This window comes from Phyllostomus discolor, chromosome 10 (genome assembly GCF_004126475.2).
Source record: "Phyllostomus discolor isolate MPI-MPIP mPhyDis1 chromosome 10, mPhyDis1.pri.v3, whole genome shotgun sequence".
Classification (NCBI taxonomy): domain Eukaryota; kingdom Metazoa; phylum Chordata; class Mammalia; order Chiroptera; family Phyllostomidae; genus Phyllostomus; species Phyllostomus discolor.
Window position 1 is genome coordinate 8,276,534 of NC_040912.2, and position 18,094 is coordinate 8,294,627.

An 18,094-nucleotide genomic window follows, 5' to 3' on the forward strand; every position below is an offset into this window, starting at 1 on the left:
GGGGATGATACCGTTATGCTGGGGATGGTGAGGAGGTAGAGCCACATGGAGCAGCATGGGACCCAATGATGTGGGCCAGAAATAAAGCATTGAATAACACGCCCTCACATGTATGCAGTTTATAGTTATATAGCACCACCGTTCACAGAGAGGCAGTATAACACAGTGGTTAAGAGTGCAAGCTTTGGAGCTGGATTCATTCATTCATTCATTCAATGCTATTAACTGAGCACTTACTATGTACTAGGTGCTGTTATAAGTAAGCATTGAAGATAGAAAAGCAAAGAAGATAGCATTCTATCTATTTTCTACAAAGCAGGCAAAAGTCCCTGCCCCACGGAATTTCAGTCCCAGTGGGAGAGGGATGCCCAACACTGCCCTGTGCCGTGGTCTGCCCCACTGGCCTGAGATTTCTAAGAACCAGACATGCCCGGTCCTGCTCCCTGTCGCCAAGCCCCAGCCCAGGGCCTGGAGCAGAATGGGGCTCAATAGAGATGAAGTAAACGGCATTGAATAACATTTGGTCCAGTCTGTGCACTTTCTGCCATATCTAGAGAACTCCTGGGAGGTCACAGGTCATCTTGAGGGCCACCTCTGTGGCGGGACTTGGAAAGAGTCCTGGACGTTTGATAGTGACTTGAAGAGATTCCCTTGAAGAAGACAGTTCATTGATCTTTTCTTTTGTAGCACGACGCCCCCTGGTGGTTCTCTGTGAGAATAGCTTCGTCAAGGAGCTGTCTTATCCACAGCTTGGGTTGCGTGGGAGAAGAGGCTTCAGAATCCTTACGTGTCCTAAGTTTAAACTGCACCTGGCAGCTTTTGGTCACTTACTGCTCTTTAATACAGGCGTGGCCAGAATGGGGGAGCTCACCTGCAAGTGACAGCGCACACTCGATAGTGCAAATGGGGTGGCCGTGCACAGATGCTCTGTAATAGGAGCATGAGGGAGTTGCCATAAATGGATTGTTCCCGGTTTTTGGTTATTCGCTTGTGAGAGGTCTCGTGGGGGCACGTGTTTTCCTTCCTTTCAGGTGGATGCCTGGAAGTGTCATTTCTGGGCCACATGGGGAAGCGTGCATTTAACTTTTTAAGAAACTGTCAAGTTGTTTTCCAAGGTGGCTGTACCATTTCACACTTCCACTAGCGTGTCTCAGGGTTTCGTCACATCCTCAGTGGCACTGATTATCTGCCTTTCTGATTCTGGCCTTTCTGCTGGGGGCTGTGGAGGCATCGCACTATGGGTTTCGTCTGCATTTTCCTAATGACCGGTCATACTCCACGTCTTTTCCGGCGTTTATTTGCTGTCCATGTATTTTCATGGTGAAGTATGTATTTAAATCTTTGGCCCACTTGTTTATACACTGGGCTGTTTGTCTTATTATTGAGTGGGAAGACTTAACAATATGTTCTGCATGCCGGTCAGTTCAGCTATATGATCTGCAAATGTTTTCTTCCGTGCTGTGACTCGTCTTTTTAGTTTCTTAATGGGGTCTTTTAAAGAGCAAACGTTTTTAAGTGAGCCAGGTCTAATTCATCATTTGTGATGGTTTGGACTTTTGATGTGATCTGATTCTTTTTATCACTCTCCTCAGGACAGACATCAGGGGCCACGGTGACAATACCCACTCTTTTACCTGATTTGGGGGTGTTGATGGGCAGGTTTCTCTTGATTGTCTTACAGACACACACAGAGACAATGAACATGAGTTTTTTGATTAACAGGGGCTTTGCAGCCTCTCGTGCCCCCTCTTCACTGCAGACTTGAGGGGGTGTGTCTGTGGGGAGACTCAGGCGCAGGCTGGGGAATGGTGGAGAAGAGTGTGGCCCGGCAGCTCTGTTCTGCACTGAAAGTGACAAAGTCACATGGACAGTTCCGTGTTGGGGATCCTCAGGCCCTGGATGAGGGGTTTTCTGGAATATCCATGCTAGATCATCCTAGAAGGGGGATTGGCTGAAGCTGAAGCCCGAGTTATTCTTTGGTTCAAAATCTAAGCTCCACTCGAGGTTAATGATTGACACCAAGCTCAGTTTTAGCTAACACTGCAAATGGGATATCATAGATGCTGTCCTCCTAGTGTAAGTGATAAAGAGATGACTCAGGGCATCTTTATGTTATTAATACCTTTATGCTAATTTAAGAATATTTATTGAACACCTGTTATGTGCCAGGCACTGCTCCAGGCCCCCAGATGCCTAAACAGTGCAGAGCAGACAACAATCCTCGTCCCATAAAGCTCCTGCTCCAGGGGGCAGCAGACAATATGTAAAAATTAAGGGAAAGGATGCGGTGGGATAGAAGTGATGATGCATGTCATGGGAAAACCCAGCAGGGGACGCGGGCTCGGGGATACTGGAGCTCTCCGACACCGCGCATCCGGAGAAAGACCCCCGAGGGAAGAAAGCCCGGCTCATGCAGAGGCCCACGGATGGTGCTGCACCCCGTGTGTTCAAGAGCAGGTGCGGGGGTCAGGCCAGGATGAGTGAGGGAGGATACCCAGGAACTGCAATATTACAACAAAGGTGGGCAGACTTAAAAGGCGACTCACCTGAGTATGCAATTACTAGATATGAGTAAGGTGTCCATGTAATATTTTTGCATGTACCCGAGGGATATGGAGTAACATGGACGTTATTCAGGGTCTGTTCCCATGCCCTGGGGGAAGGGAGTTGCCGGCTGATCCCACTCCCTCTCCTTAGGGGGTGGGCTGGGCTGAACCCACCTCAGGTGTCTATGAGGAAGCAATAGGCTTGCAGCAAGCTCTCCAGGTAAAGGGACAATATGACCCTCTGACAAAGGTGTGGGGTATGCAGCTTTGAACTCAAAGATTATCAATCGTTTAAATCAGAAAGTTTTCCAAGCCAGGGAGTCCTGCATTGGTGAAACGGAACCTTTACACATAAAGAAAAAAATTCCTGCTTCAGTCAGATTGGGGTAGATCCATATGTACTTCTGGTATAAATTGACCTACCTGTTCCTGCCTTTCACGGTGTTCACCTTGGCGCAGCTTTGTGAGAAACCTCCTGCGGGCGCCCTCTGGTGGCAGGTTCGAGCAGCCGACCAGTTACAGTCAACACCCTGGAGGCCACGTCTCCTAACAGCCCCTGCGTAACGAGATTATGCCTGTACCGTCGTGTCTCAGGGAAAATCTAGCATTCCTCTTTGCTCGTGGTGCGTATTCCAGCGTTTCATAAAATTACTTGAATGCTGTTTGGCTTCAAAATAAATAAGCACGACATAAATAAGTACAGAAACTCTTGGTGGAACATTTCTGCGTTGTAATAGTAGCTAACACTTTTAGGGGAAGAGATGGCAAAGTAAGGAGGGAAACAGAGAGATATGTAAGAGCCATGAAGGTCAAGTCCATGGAATGCGAGTGTCGGGGGTGGGGAAGGAGGGGTTCCATGGGGCTTGGGACTCGTGCAGAAAGGACACGGCCGTGCTGGGCCAGGGAGCTGTCACAGCGTGCTCCCTGGAGTTCTCTGTTTGACGGAATGTAGTGGAATTGAGTGGTCCACAAAGAACCGTGTGAGGCAGTTTCTTGCTTTCCTATAAGATTTCTCCCTTTCCTCTGGAAAGTTTCTCATTGGCAGGTCTTGAAATAGTGCACAGATGTCCAGTGTAGGGGGGTGGCTTAAGACATGTGGAGGCTGCAAGGAAAAACATTCTCCGAGAGCTGAACCACATTTCAGATCACAACTTACACCTCCTCTTCTAGGCCCCATCTTCCCTCTGCTTTTAGATCTCGGTCTTTTTTTCCCTCCTTTTTGTTTCACAAATGCACGCACGGCAGCTTCAGCCCAGCGAGCTCCCAGTTGGGAGCGTCTCTGATTCAAGCCCACATAATAACTCCCATTTTCCTGTCAACTGTAGTAAGGTTATGAGACTTCTGTCTCGAATCACTCATTCCCGGGCCTGTCATTTTTTCCATTTTCTACACACTTTTGACATAACAGGGGTGGAATGCAGTGAAATATTCAAATTGGCGCATAAACAATCTCTCTTGAAGGGAACGTGAGTGAGTAGTGTGGTAGGGAGCCGAGAACGCTGAGCCGGGAGCAGGCAGCCGGCGTGATCGCTGGGACGGTTTGTCTCCCTGTTGGGAGATGTACCCACGGTGACCCACCACGCCCAGGGCGCCTGTGACCAAGACGGAACTTGACTGGTGTTTCGGGAACTTTGCAGGCAGATCCTCGCAGTCTCTGTAATCGGATGTCCCTGGTTCTGCCAGGGACCCATTCCTGCTGCTCCCTGTGTTGCTTTCTCTGACGGGAACTTGTCAGGGGCTGACCGTGTCGCTCCCTACCCCAGAATTCAGATGCTGAATCCTAACCCCTGGTGCCTGGCGACATGAGTGTCCTTGGAGACGAGGCCTTTAGAGGGCTAACTGCAGTAGAACGAGGCCATGTGGGTGGGCCCCAATCCTAGACGACTTCTACAGAGAGGAGGTCAGGACCCGGACAAAGGCAGAGGGGAGACCACGTGAGGACACAGGGAGGAGAGGGCCACCCACAAGCCAAGGGGAGAGGCCTGGGGAGAAAGCATCACCGCTGACCCCTTGATCTGGGACTTCCAGTGTCCAGGGGCGGGAGAGGGTGAACTCCAGCTGTTGGAGCCGCCCTGTCTGTGGTACTTGCTCACGGCTGCCCTTCACAGCGCTCTTCACCCGACACCCGCAGCCTCGCCGAGCCTCCTCAGACCCCCTCCCAGCCTCGCAGCATCTCCCTGCCCAGAGGGGTGGACAGGCTGTCCCCACAGGGCCCAAGGGAGAAGCAGAGGCTGTGAGTGGTGGGTCACACACCCAGGGAGAGGCCGGACTGCGGGCCCGAGGTCACTGTTCAGCACGTCGTCCTTTCGGACATGCACGTTTTTTACTCTGTTTGGGAATATGCTGTTAAGTGTCGCGGGCACCAGCCTGCAGTGTCTGCGGCATTATGGATGAGACACGAGATAAGTTCACACGGACTCCCGAGTCCTGTGGAGGAAAAGGGGCGGCACGGCTACTCTCTCAAGAGGAGAGCGCCCCGACCCTCGCCTTGACAGGTTTTTATTGGCTTTTAATTTGCCCAGGAACACAGGTAGAGTTCATTAATCATTGTCAGGCAGTAAGGATCAAACAATAGATAGCATGCAAAGAACTCTGAGGGCCTATTCTGAGTCAGGGTATGTTAGCTAAAGGGCTACAAAACTTTGGGAAACAAACTCATCTCCTGCTCGGACCCTTATCATGTAATTGAGAGCATTCTTAGCAAAGCAGGTTTCACAGGATTTTAGGCATTCTTTCTCAGGCCTGATCACCCGGGGAACCTGCCCTTTCCAGCAGAGAGCTGCACCACCCTCTGTCATTGTTTCAGGCTTAAGTCAGGCAGGGGAAGTAAGGCAGCCAAGAGATTAGGAGACTTCTCCAGACAGAATGAGGATTCAGGCTTTGTCAAAGCCCAGGGGCGAGGGTCCACCACCCCCTTTTTCTATAGCCCCAAGTCCTTCCCTGGGCCCTCCCCATGATCATGCCTGTCTTAGGTCATTCCCCCCTTGAGGAATCTTACCCATCATTGGCTAACCGATCAAGCACTGGGGGCCAGGCAGGGTAAAGTTAATGGAGCAGAAGTGATGCCCCTGCCAGGGAGATAAGCTTTGTTTCCCTAGTGTCTTATGGTCTGAAGGTCACTCACTCAGCCTTAGCCATGGGGGCCGTTACAGCTCCTGAAACCAGGCAGGGCAGCTCCCAACAGTTAAGGCCTGACATCTAGGCCACATCCGTGTTCTCACCTGCAAATGGAAGCCGCTTCTCCTTCGGATCCTGTGTGATGTTCATGAAGGTCACTCACGAGTGCACGGTCAGAATGAGGAGGGCGTGCGGGAGAGCACAGAGCCGGGGAGGGAGGCTTTACGGGTCGGCACAGTGAGAGTCGGCTGCGGGTCGTTTTTGAAAGGAGATCTTCTTGTCTCATCATAAAAGTGATAGATATTTGTGCTGTAAAAACATGCATATCACGCAAGAGTGACCACACTGTACCAGCGCTATTCCACAGCCTCTGTTTTTGGCCATTTTGAAATATTTCTTGGACATTTTCCCAAATCATCAAATATCCTTTGAAAATGCTACTTTTATGGTTACATTTAAAAGTACTTTATAGAAATGTGCCATACTTTATTTAATTAACACCCAAGCTTATTTTCTAATAAAAAGTGGGTAAAATGTTAGTAGAATTGTGTTAAAAATGTAGTTCAGGAAAAACGTTTTTTAAAGAACATATTATTCAGTTACCAAAATATTAAGGGTCTTCAGACAATTGCAATTGACATTATTCTTTCTGTGTAAGGTTACTACTTACGCATCGTTACTGCAGGGAGTCTCGCTTTACCGGAAGAAATTTGATTAACATATGAAATGCAATAGAGCAAAGTGTATTTTTATGACTTTTTTTGGACCTTCTTTTCATTGACCCGTTAATTTGTGGTTCATTTGACTTTTACTTTTAGCGTGTCTACCTGAAAAGGTACTTGTTCCACGAATTCACATTTAAGGTCCTGTTGCCTTACCTCCTTATCTTTTTTTCTTCCTGACAAGACAAGGCCTGGCATAGTTTTAGACACCTTCTGAAAATGCTCACTCTATGAAGCAAGTTCCAAAGACCTGACCTTTTATCCTTAAATTATGGAGGAAGCAGAGGAGGTTAATGTGTTTGCTTTAAAATGGTAGAATCACAGGATAAAACATCTGCTACATATTACTGCAACGGTTCACCATTTCTTAAGGGCTTAGTGTGTGCCAGGAACTTTCCCGTAAATGGTATAATTGAACTTTCACTCTAGCCCCACAGTTTAAGAAGTATTCCCCTCCTTTGATATGAACGGAAACTGAGTGAAAGAGGTCGCATCCCTTACCCAGGGGCACAGGGATGGATGAGAGGTGGGCTCCAAAGCACGTGTTGTTCCATCACACAGCACGCGTTTCTGATGACCAGGGCAGCTGTCAGGTAGTTTATGGATTTTTAAAGTGAACGTTTGGTGACCGGGAGCATGCACACAGAGGCCAAGTATGATGATAACATAATCAGACAGATTTGGTGGGTGGTGACAAGAATCATTCTCACTGTCCTGTAGTCACATGCTTGTATTAGGTCCAGTACACATCCTTGTGGGCAGAGGGGCATGTTCATATATACAGGTAAAAAGACTACAGTGAGCCCTGGCTGGTGTGGCTCAGTGGGTTGAGCGCTGGCCTGTGAACCGAAGGGTCGCCGGTTTGATTTCTGGTCAGGGCGCATGCCTGGGTTGCGGGCCAGGTCCCCAGCTGGGGGCATGTGATCTCCCGATCTTGTACACTGATGTGTCCCTCCCTCTCTTTCTCCCTCCCTTTCCCTCTCTCTAAAAGCAAAATAAATAAAATCTTTAAAAAAAAAAAGACTGCAGTGAAAAGGGTGTGATTATGCCTTTGTGAACCTCTAAAATACATCCGGATCCTAGAGCTATAACAAAAATTGGCAGCCAAATGTTCTAATAATAATAATAATAATAAATCAAGGCCAAAACTTGAAAAAATGCTCAGAAAATTAGTATTTGAAAATATAATGAATTTGCTATTCATTCATTGTTTTTAAAATTATTTTGTTTTATTTTTGAGTTTAGAGAGAAGGGAAGGGAGGGAGAAAGAGAGGAAGAGAAATGTTAGCTGATTGCCTTCTGCATGTGCCCCCTCCAGGGACCAAACACGTAACCAAGGCATGTGCCCTGACCGGGAACCAAACCGGTGACCTTTCAGTTTACAGGACGACACCCAACCCGCTGAGCCACATCATCTGAGTCACTAGTTATTCTTTTCTGGAGTCCTCGTCCTTTTAACCCGATGCTTGGCACTGATTGGCTAGGGCCTTGGTTTACCTTGAGTATGATTTTGGTTGTTTATTGCAGTTGTTTTGCCTCTGGCTACCACAGGCAAGTACCCTTCTGAGATGCTTTTAGAGTGCATTTTTATCCATGTGTGGCAGATAAGTGTAACAGGTCACAAGGGACAGGTTGATGGATGTTCATGAAATGGGCTCACCCGTGCAGCTGGCAGCCAGGTGAAGGACAGGAACATTACGCTACCAGACAGCACCATCCACCACTGGAATGGCTAACAGGAAAAGAAGCATAACATAAGTGTTGACAAGGACGTGAGCGATGGAACTGCTGACTCCTCTCTATCGTGACGAGAGTGTGAAAGGATGTCACTGTATGGGAAATCTGTCTGGCAGCTTCTACCAAAGCTGGATGGGGCATGGCACTCAGGGGCCAGCAGTTCCTCTCCTGAGGACATGCTGGACCGGAACACCTACACAGGTGCACCGAGAGACAGGACAGGAAATGTTCATGCCAGACTGTTGCTGACTGCCTCAACCTGGAAGCCATTCAAATGTTCATGAACCATAGAATGGATAAATACTTTGTGGCATATTTGTCCAAAGGCATATACTATGGCAAAGGAAAAGAATGAACTATTTCTGTATTCAAACAACATGGACGAATCTCATGAATATAATTTTGAGTAAAATAAAGAAGAAACAAAAAAAGCTAGACCATGTGATTCCATCTGTATACATTTACAAACAGACCAAACTGATCAATGTGGACGGAAGTCCAGACTTGGGCACGGCGGTGAGAGGCGGGGAAGGGACGTGGGGAAGGTTTCCGGGATCCCGAGAAGGTCCTGCTTCTTGGTCAAGGTGGCGGTGACCCTTGGCAGTTTGTGGGAATTGATCAAGCTGTAATTGAGATTTGGATTCTTTTGTATATGCGTGTTATGTTTCACTCAGAAGCGTCCCTTAACGGAGGAAGGACGAGAGACAGTTGCGTAGCCCACGGAGCAATGCCCCTGACTCAGGTCAGGACGCTAGGAGTGGAGGCAGTCAGGAATAGTCAGATGTTGGCAGTATGGCCAGTGGGGGTTACTGATGGAGTGTGTGTGTGTGTGTGTGTGTGTGTTGAGGGTGGGGGAGGGCAGGTACACAGGGAAGGAGGATGACAGTTGGGTGTTCTGCCCATGTCATTAGGTAGATTACGGGGCCACTCGTGGGGCGTGTGTGTTCGTACCGGAGCCCAGTCCCTGTTGTCAGGGACATCTCTCCGGTGACTCTCCCTTCCCACTCTCCGCGTCACTCATTCCCCCCTGGGGACCGTGTCATCCCCATCGGCATGCAAACACGCTGTTATTCCGCCACCTCACAGAAACGTCCCCTCGGGGCCTCGTGCACCGCGGCCACCACCCCAGCGCCCTGCAAAGCCCTCCAAACAGCTCTGCCTCTGTCTCTGACTCCTCTCCCCCGCTCTCTCTTAAACCCACTCCAGCAAAGGGCCCTGCCTCAGTGCTCCTGAAGCTGCTCTCGTTACAGTAGCCGGTGACCTGAACTTTCCTAAATAAGAGTCAAATCCAGTTAGTCCTTCTCTTTACTTACCTGTCGCAGGTGTCGGTCTCGGTCGACCGCTCTTTCCTTCTCTACTTGGTTTCTAGGGTCCCACATTCTTTTGACTCCTCACCGGCTGCTCTTCTATAGACTCCTTAAGTGACGTCTCGCTGGTACCTGTGGTCTTTCTTCTGCGGAGGGAGTATTCACGCCACAGAAATAGGCAGAGGAAACCTGCACATACAGACCCAGGCTCCCCCACCCCTGCCCCGTGGCTGTTTCTTCCCTGGGGAACTAACTGGTTTACCAGCACGACACTCTGTACGAGCCCGGGCAAAGTCATTTTTTTAGAATACAACCCAACCCTACTCATTGGTTTACAGAATGGTAGGCTAGGAGAAATTTGGAGCTAGGTGCAGGGTCGATTAGGAAACTGCCTGGAGTATCTCCTGACTCCTGTACTCCCTGGCACATTCCTACTAAACTCTCTCAGGCTGCGATGGTCACCCCTCCTCAGGGCACTCACCCCTGCCCCCCTTAGTATGCTCCTCTGGTCCCCTGTCTGTCTTGTATTCAGCGATGAGCTTCTGGAATGTGAGCCAGGAGGCGCAGCTGTAGCACAGCGATGACCCTCCAGGACTCTGGGTCTCAATTCTGATCCCATCACTTAGGACCTGAGGACCCGAGCCGTTACTAAGCGACTCAGCTGACTTCACCCGTAGAACCGGGGAAAGAGCAGGACATTTCCCACAGAGCGCCGGGATGAAAGAACTTAACGTGCACAAAGGCACTCGGAACAACACCTGCTCTTAGTGAGCACCCGGTGAATTCAGCTACTGTAGGCGTTTATTTTGTCCGCAGTTGTCGTCATATTGTCTGGCACATGTCACATGGTACATATTCAATATGTTTAATACGTATATGAAGTGCCGAGTATCTGAGCACAAGCCCCGATGGAGGTAGGGAAGGGACCGATCCTTGAGGATCGGGCAACAGGTGGGGCTGGAAACAGGGAGTGAGGGGTCGGCAGGGAGTGGACAGGAGGGGAAGGTTGATGGTTACTTCAGCAGGCGTTCGTCGGACGAACCCTGCTCTCCCAAAGGCAGGCCATTTGGCAAATACAGAAACTGAATGTGAAAAATAATTAGCATTATGCTGACTTGAATGGACTTACCTCCTCAGCCTCTGTACCCGGAGCTTGGGCTGTGGGGAGGAAGGTGGAGGTGGTGCCCTGGGCCCGCTGAGGACCTGTGTGCTGGCCTTGACCCTGCCACGGAGGAGCTCAGGGCCCTGGGCAAACGACTTAATCTCCCTAGTTTGTTTTCCCACGTGGAAGATGAGAAGCGTTACAAATGCTCACCGAGTGGTGGCCGATGGCATTCTATAGCAGGGTGTGGCCTATTTTCCATTCCCGCCTCCTCCGGACCGGGAAGGTTCGCCGCCTGGGGCTTATTCCAGGGGCCCACGGGGAGCTCCTTCTGCCCTCCCGGCCGGCGCCCTTGCCAGGGGGGCTCGCCATTCGCCCAGATGGCCCAGCCCCTGCCTGTGCTGGCGGGAGAGGTAGGGGTCGAGAGCACGTGCCCGGACCGGTGTGGCTCGGAGGGTTGGGTGTCCTCTCGCAAGGCGGAAGGTTGCTGGCTCCATCCTGGTCCGGACACAGGCCTGGCTTGCAGAGCTGGTCCCTGGTCCAGGCTTGCAGGAGAGGCAACCTCTTGATGTTTCTCCTCCTCTCCTTCTCCCTCCCCTCCCCTCCCCTCTAAATACATACATACATACATACATACATAAAAATCTTGATTAAGGGTGGGAGGTGGGGGTGGGTGGGGTGGAGGGAAAATGGAGATAATTGTGTTTGAACCAAACAACAACAACAACAACAACAACAAACCAACAGTATCCAAGGGGATGGATACCATTGGGTCAGAACAGGGCCTGCCACGGGACTCTGGGGAACACCAGTGTTTCCGGGGCGTGGGGCAGGCAGAGAGCCAGCCAGGAGTGAGCTGAGCATGCGGGGACAGGGCCGCCCCAAGTAGAACGTCCAGGCAGGAACTGGTCCGCTGCACGTGCTCCTCTGGTGACCCTCAGATGCCTGATGGACCATGTTTCCTTTCTCTGCTGCCAGAGGCGGGAGCCAGGAGGACGGAGGCTGCCGAGGAACGGGACAGCCCAGGGGAGACCAGGGAGACCGGGGAGACCCTCCAGGGCGCAGGAGAGCAAGGTAAGCCCAACTGCGTGCAACCCACAGGACCCGAGATCCGCCCAGCACCCTTCTTCCCTCTGCTGCTGCCTCGGCTCAGGGAGGCGCAGGCAGGCGCCGGGAGCCTCACTGGGGCGATGGAAACTCAGGACTCGGAGCGCAATGCTTTTTCCCGGCTCGTGGAGCTGGGATTTGAATCTCGCTCTTCTGAGCCTCCGTCTGAGCCCTTCGCCCTGGACCGGCCTCGTGGTCTGGGGCTTCCCTAAGCGGGTCTTGTTCCAAAGCAGCAGCAGCCAGCGCTCCGCGCGGTCCCTGGGCCTCCCGGGAGGCCCGGCCGCAGCACACACACCGCGCCGGGTGGGGAAATACCCGGGCGAAGGCTGTCCATCTTAATGTCCTCGTGGCTAATCATTTCGTGATTTCTTGCCTTAACTTCTACTAGTGGGCTCGGCATCCTTCCTCCTGGTCACTTCTGCTAGACAAGGGGTGGGCCCTGGGGCGAAGAGGCCCCCGGGGGTTCTGCCGGCATGCCGGTGCCACCTAGCGGTGCTGACGGTAAAGCGCAGCTGGGGGGGGAGCAGCGCCCTGGGGCCCTGCAAGGGAAGGAAGAGCCTGTTTTCCAAAGGAGGTTCCTGGTGCCACGGGCTGTGGCGGGTTTGGGGACCGTGGGACAGAGGGGCCCTGTGAGACTTGGGAGTGTGGAGGGTCTTTACCATGCTTCGAGGGAGATTCTGGGTTCCTCAGTATCCCGGCACCCCCGGTGGCTGGCCTGTCTCGTTGCCTCCTGGTGCCACTTCCCCCCTTGTTTATGGGAACTTCCTTCCACGAGTTCAGGGTTTTTGGACAACTGTGTAAAATACCGTGAGGCGTGGGGAATAACGGGCAGTCAGAAGTTCTGGTGCCAGAGCCGCCCGAACTCGCTGTTGGGGCCACCTGTCTCCCTCTCTGACCCTCGGTCCCCTTACCTGTGGCTTCCCACCCTTCATAGGCGTCAAAGGTGCTCAGAAATGCAAAAGGTGTGAAAACAACAATACCCGCAGCGATAGCAGGGCTGGTGTTTATTGAGTGGCTACTACGTGCCTGACACGGCTCTGAACACGGTTCCTGTGCTGAGTGGTTAAGTCCTCACACAGCCCCGGGAGAAAACTGAGGCAGGCAGAGCCCGAGGTCGTGCAGCCAATGCGAGCAGCCCCAGGATCTGACCCCGGTGGCCATGGACAGGAGCATGCATGGGATGAACATGACACCAGAAAGAAAAAAAATGATCACTTTAGCCCGTGCCTTGTTATCACTCTTATCTCAACAAGGAGATGAGTGTCAGTGTTATCTTCTGCAGGAAACTGTGGGCTGCAGTAATGCACCCCCCAACGCTGGGCTCCCCCCACCTCCTGTTTGTCAGCACCCGTCAGATCTCATCTCCTCACTGCGAGCTGTGTGTAGGCAGGGGCAGTGACCCGGAGCCCGGCCCCAGCGGGCTGACTGCGGAGCTTGGCTGCCGGGCCTGTGGGTAGCCTGGGCACTTCCTCTTTCGTCTCCTCCCTCCCGCTCCTCCGAGGCATCTGGGGCCCTTCCCGTCTTCCCAGGAGGGTCTCTGTGGGCAGGTCTCCAGGGTCCATCTGAGCGTCAGGGGAGCACATCTGTGGTCCTCCAAGGGGCCGTGGGCCACGGTGAGTCATCTTCACGACAGTTGGGTTTTCTCATTTCCCTTCGCATGGGAGGAAGCTGAAGGTGGTCAGTGTGGGGACGGGGAAGGGCGGGGGGGCCTGGGCCAGTGCTGCGGGTGGGAACCGAGCCCACCCTCCCCAGGGACAGAAACCTCAAGGGCAGGTCACACACGTCAGGGGCACAGTGTGTACTCCAGGTGCGAGGAGGGGAAGCGCCCGTCTCCCTCTTGCTCCCCGCTTTCTGTGGGCTTGATTTAAAAAGGAAGGGGTTGGAGCGGGGAGGGGAGGTGCCTGAGACTCATACCTCTCAGAAGGGCAGGAGAGGCAGCCTCCCGTGGTGGACGGAGGCCTGGACGGGACTCGGACAGCCCCTGGCTGTAGCCGGCCCCAGTGTCTCCATGCGGGAAACGGGAACTGCTGGGAGGGGGCGCGGTGGCGCTGTAGCAGACAGGGTCCGGCAGGGTGGCTGGACCACATGCAGCGGGGACCTTGACCTCCGTGAGGTAGAAATGAGGAGAACCCCCGGGAGGACCCACCCACTGATCCTTCTCCTACTTCTTTCGGTCGAATCGGTGAATCAAGCCCCTGTTTGACTCTCTCCCGCTCATTATTTCCACATGGCGGCAGCTCAGCGTCCCTGGTGACTTGCTTCGGTTGCCACACGTTCTGAGTCAAGCCCGTGTCGCTGCGTGCAGGCCGGTGTGGACGACGATGACGCCTCGAGGTCTGAAGGACAACTTGCAAACCAGGGGGAATTAGGGAAGCCAGGAGGCAACTCGTGTGGAAGGAGGAGACCAAACCGCCTCCATCCCCCCAAAAATGCCCTTTGGGATGCTGAGAGGCATTGTGTTAGAAACTTGGTTGCCAGATGTAGGCGCCAGAATTTATCATAATGGGGAAAAAAAAACCCTTTCAGCAACTTAAATACCTGACAGAAGCGTTTCAGCATCAAATCATGGATCCTCCCACCTGCTGCCAACTCGAACTGCTTCTCTTTATCATGATAATACGGACTGTCTGCTGCTCTGGCAGCGTTTTTGGGCAGCAGCGTAATCAACATCTGGGAACGTTCACTTGTGATTCTGAGATTTCAGTCAATCCATCCACGGGAGACTCTGCTTTTCCCACCACGGAGACTTTTGAGAACCCACGACCGTGACTGAAACTCCAGCTGCACGGTCCGGTCCGGCGTCCACCTGGTTGGGCATCGGCTCGCCTTGGACGGGGGGGTGCACCCAAGGGTGTCTGAAGCGCCGACAGAGAGGGTGTCCCGTCACTGATGACGTGGGAGCAGGGCGTCCCCAGGGGGTCCTGGTAGGTGAAGGGATGAGATAGATCCCTTCCGAGAGGAGGAGCCAGGAGTTTGCAGGCGATGGGTAGGAATTCTCCGTCACTCAGTCAGCAGTCAAGGCGGACCGTGTCACCGTGGCTCCTGGAGGAGGCTTAGCGCACCTCCCAGCCTCTGGGGGCTGACGTGTCTGTTTCCACACTTCTGCTTAGCGCCCCTGAAAGAACCAGACTGTTTGTGTGTTCGCTCAACCGCCGCCTGCTCGGTGCTCGGCATCGGTCTAGGTGTTGGGAAGCTTAAATTCCACTTTAAACCGACCATTTTTATAGGGAGAAGAAAAGGGTAGGCAAGGGGTTTAGAACTCAAGGGAGCAAAAAGTGTAGACAAGGGATTGGGAATTCAGGAGAGAGGTTCATCAAAGCTGCAGTCCAGCGATTTCCCTGACATCCTTTCATCCGCTGACCGGTGATTTTCTATCTGGGTCCTGTGTCCTGTGTCCCGGGAGATTTTCTCCATCTGGGTCCTGGGCGGTGGGATGTCTCTCCCTGGGACCCAATGGCTCGGATACCACCCTGATCACTATGGTCTCCCCCGGAGCACAGGGGTCGGACTGCCTGTGGTCTCCTGGAGCCAGCAGGGGCCGTACCTGCAGTTCCTGAAACAGCAGCGTTCACGTGCAGGCACTACTGGGCTTATTACCCATCACCTAAAAGTAAAATCATCCAGCTCTGGAGCCCGTCCTCCGCCCCCCAGTCCCACTCCCCCACTGTGGTCACAGTCACTGCCCGGTGTGTCTCCCCACCCCCCCACGCCCCATCTTTTAGAAGCGCATGTTTTGCACGGCTGCAGCCACGTTGCATCCTGCCCTGCAGGCTGCCTCTTTCTGAAACACAGGTATCTTTTCTCCAAATCACCAGCATCCTTGTCATTATCAACAGCAGGGACCACAGCCAGGGCACAAGGGTGGTGTGTGCCTGTGTACCTAGCCGTGTGCATACGTGTGTGTGCATGTGTGCTGGTGGCAAGGAACCCATTTGCCTCCTTTGTTTGCGCTGCGTCGCTGAGTGGAGGGGTGTCCCAGGTGGAAGGGGCTGCCTGTGGACACGAGACGGAGGAGGATCTTTCTCTCACAAGTCATCTCGCCAGGCGCCTGGGTCCCCTCTGGTGTCAGAGGTGCCCCCTTTGGGCCGCCTGTCTGTTCTCTTCGGTTCCAGGGCTCTTGGCGCTCTCACTAACTCCGTTGCCAAGGCTGCTGCGGGGAGCAGTCCCCTTCCCCAGGGGTTTCAGATCCGCAGGAAGCAACCCGAACTCCGTCATCCCAGTCTTTGTTACTCAGTGGAGGGCCCGAGACGAGACAGGCACACGTGTGAAACACGTGACACCGTGCCTGGCACGTGGTGGCCCGACCCGTGCTGGCCCCTCAGCTCCCTTCCCACATCCCAGCGCAGGTACGTGCTGGCTCTCCCTGTGACCGGTTATCCATCGGGGACCCGTTGCCGTGCAGACGGTAACCTAGGATGCTCCGTGTTTACCCTGGCCCCGTGCTCCCCAGGTCCCCGTCGAGCAACTCTGTTGTGGCAGATTCTCCTGGCTAGAAGAGATGATTCACCCAATTTCTCCCTGTGATTCCCCTTGCCTCTGAACATCATGGGGTTTTTGTTTTTCTATATATTGATGTTTTCTAGTTACAGAAAGAAAAAAACCCATCTGTCACAAGACAATGTAATTTTCAACGACTAAATGAATTACTCCTTTGATTTGCTTTCTAAAGCCAGAGTATAATGCACTATTAAAATCGTTTGCACCCTTAAACCTTCTGTAAGCGATCACACCGGCATCGGACCACAGGAGGAAGAGGGGTCTTTTCCGGGGCGAAGCTGAGATGTCCGTCAGGGGGTGGGCGAGGGAGCTTCGACTGGCTAAGCCTGGACTCGGGATTGGGGCAGATGTTTTCCTCGGCTCTTGGCACACAGGTGTACACCGTGTCTGCCCCTGGAGACCTGGTGGTCAGATTTGCTCAAAACGGTGGAGAGGATAGGGTTTCCAAGGACCCGTGTTCACCAAACCCTCTTTTCTCTCCTCATTTTGCTGCCTAGACCCCGTCCTGCAGTTTGGTAGGGCTCTGTGGCTCACCTGTGGCTTACCTGTGGCTCACCTGTGGCTCACCTGTGGCTGCAGAGTTGGGAAAAGGGATGTGCGTTTCTTCAGGCCTGGCCCCTGAACTCCTTCTTTGTGGAGAAGGAGTGGAGAAAAACCCTCCGCCTTTTCTCCCTCCCTTCCTGCCCTGGCCAGATGTAGAGCGTCCAGCGGCAGATACTGGGGACCGAGGGGAGGGTGGGGAAACCCCAGTAACTCCACAGAACAAAACCCAGCCCCCGATTCATAGTAGGGTTTGTGACGGGCAAGAAACAAGCCGTGACTGTGGTGCCGGGCCACCGAGACTGGGGGTGTTCGTTCCAGAGGCCGGCTGTGCCCGCTGATAAGGGCTTGGCACATAGTAGGTGTTCAATAAATGTTAGCGTGGGACGTGTTTTCCCTCTGTTGTTCTCCATGAAGCGCAGAGGGCACGAACCCTCAAGGGCGTCTCAGTGAGAAGAGAGGACAGGGAACGTCTAAGCGGAGCCCTGAGAGGAGGAAGGCGGGCAGGGGGAGGGGAAGGCTCAGGGCCCCTTGCAGACCCACCAGGGAGGGGCTCCCTGCAGGGAAGGCTTCGAAAGCTCATGCCGCCTTTCTCAAACGGGCCTTGGCCTTCAGACCTTCCCTGTGGAGTGGGGCATGACCCCTGCAGATTCTCTGATTCTCAGGGCTCCTCGGGCTGCCCGATGGCCACTTGCATCCATTCTGCATCGTCTCTGGATTCTTCCTTATACCTGTGCGTTAGTCAGCATTCTCCAGAGAAGAGAGCCATGGCCTGGCTCAGAGAACCTACTGGGCAGAGGCTTGGTGACTCCCCTCCCACACTGGTCACCCCCCGCCCCCAATGCCAGGATGGTGCTGTCCCCTTGGCACCACCTTGCTGAGTAGACCGTGGTGGCCCTCATCTTCTTCCAGGCCTCTCGGCAGCAACGCTGAGCCCGGCCCTCTTCCAGCCCCGTGTCCAGCTCTCGGGAGGTGAGTGTGTGCGGCCCAGCTGAGCGATGGAGACCTCCAGCCTCTGGCTCCACTGCTCACGGGGCGATTGATCCTCCGGGGCCTTGGACCCGGGGGTGAGTGAACTCTGAGCCTTGTTCTTCTCGCCCCTGAGTGTGGACCAGCTGCAGTGCTCCAGCTGGAAAACAAGCACAGAAGGGACCTAGCGTCCTGGCGACTGTGAGAATGTTAAATGTGGTGTTTATTGAAAGTTTACTATGGGTCATATTCAGGGTAAGTCTTTAAAATAAATACCTCATTATCACCCACATATTCCTTGCGAGATAAGTATTACATCTTCATTTCACAGAAGAAAAAACAGAGACTCAGAGAGGTTAAGCAGCTTGCTCAAGGTCACATAGCTAGCAAGCAGAGGAGCTTTTTGTTTTATGTTATTAATTGGACAAGCTGCTGACCCGTTTAGGATGG

General features: G+C 53.0%; 1 protein-coding gene across 4 annotated transcripts in view; it reads left to right on the top strand.

The window, feature by feature from the left end:
* PDE1C (phosphodiesterase 1C) overlaps nucleotides 1-18,094 on the top strand; it is a 411,283-nt gene that overhangs the window by 23,970 nt on the left and 369,219 nt on the right. For all 4 annotated transcript variants that reach the window (XM_036010434.1, XM_036010436.1, XM_036010435.1 and 1 more), the window contains exon 2: nucleotides 11,510-11,605. In XM_036010434.1, coding sequence (XP_035866327.1) covers nucleotides 11,510-11,605 — 96 coding nt within the window. The remainder of the gene's footprint in view (nucleotides 1-11,509; nucleotides 11,606-18,094) is intronic.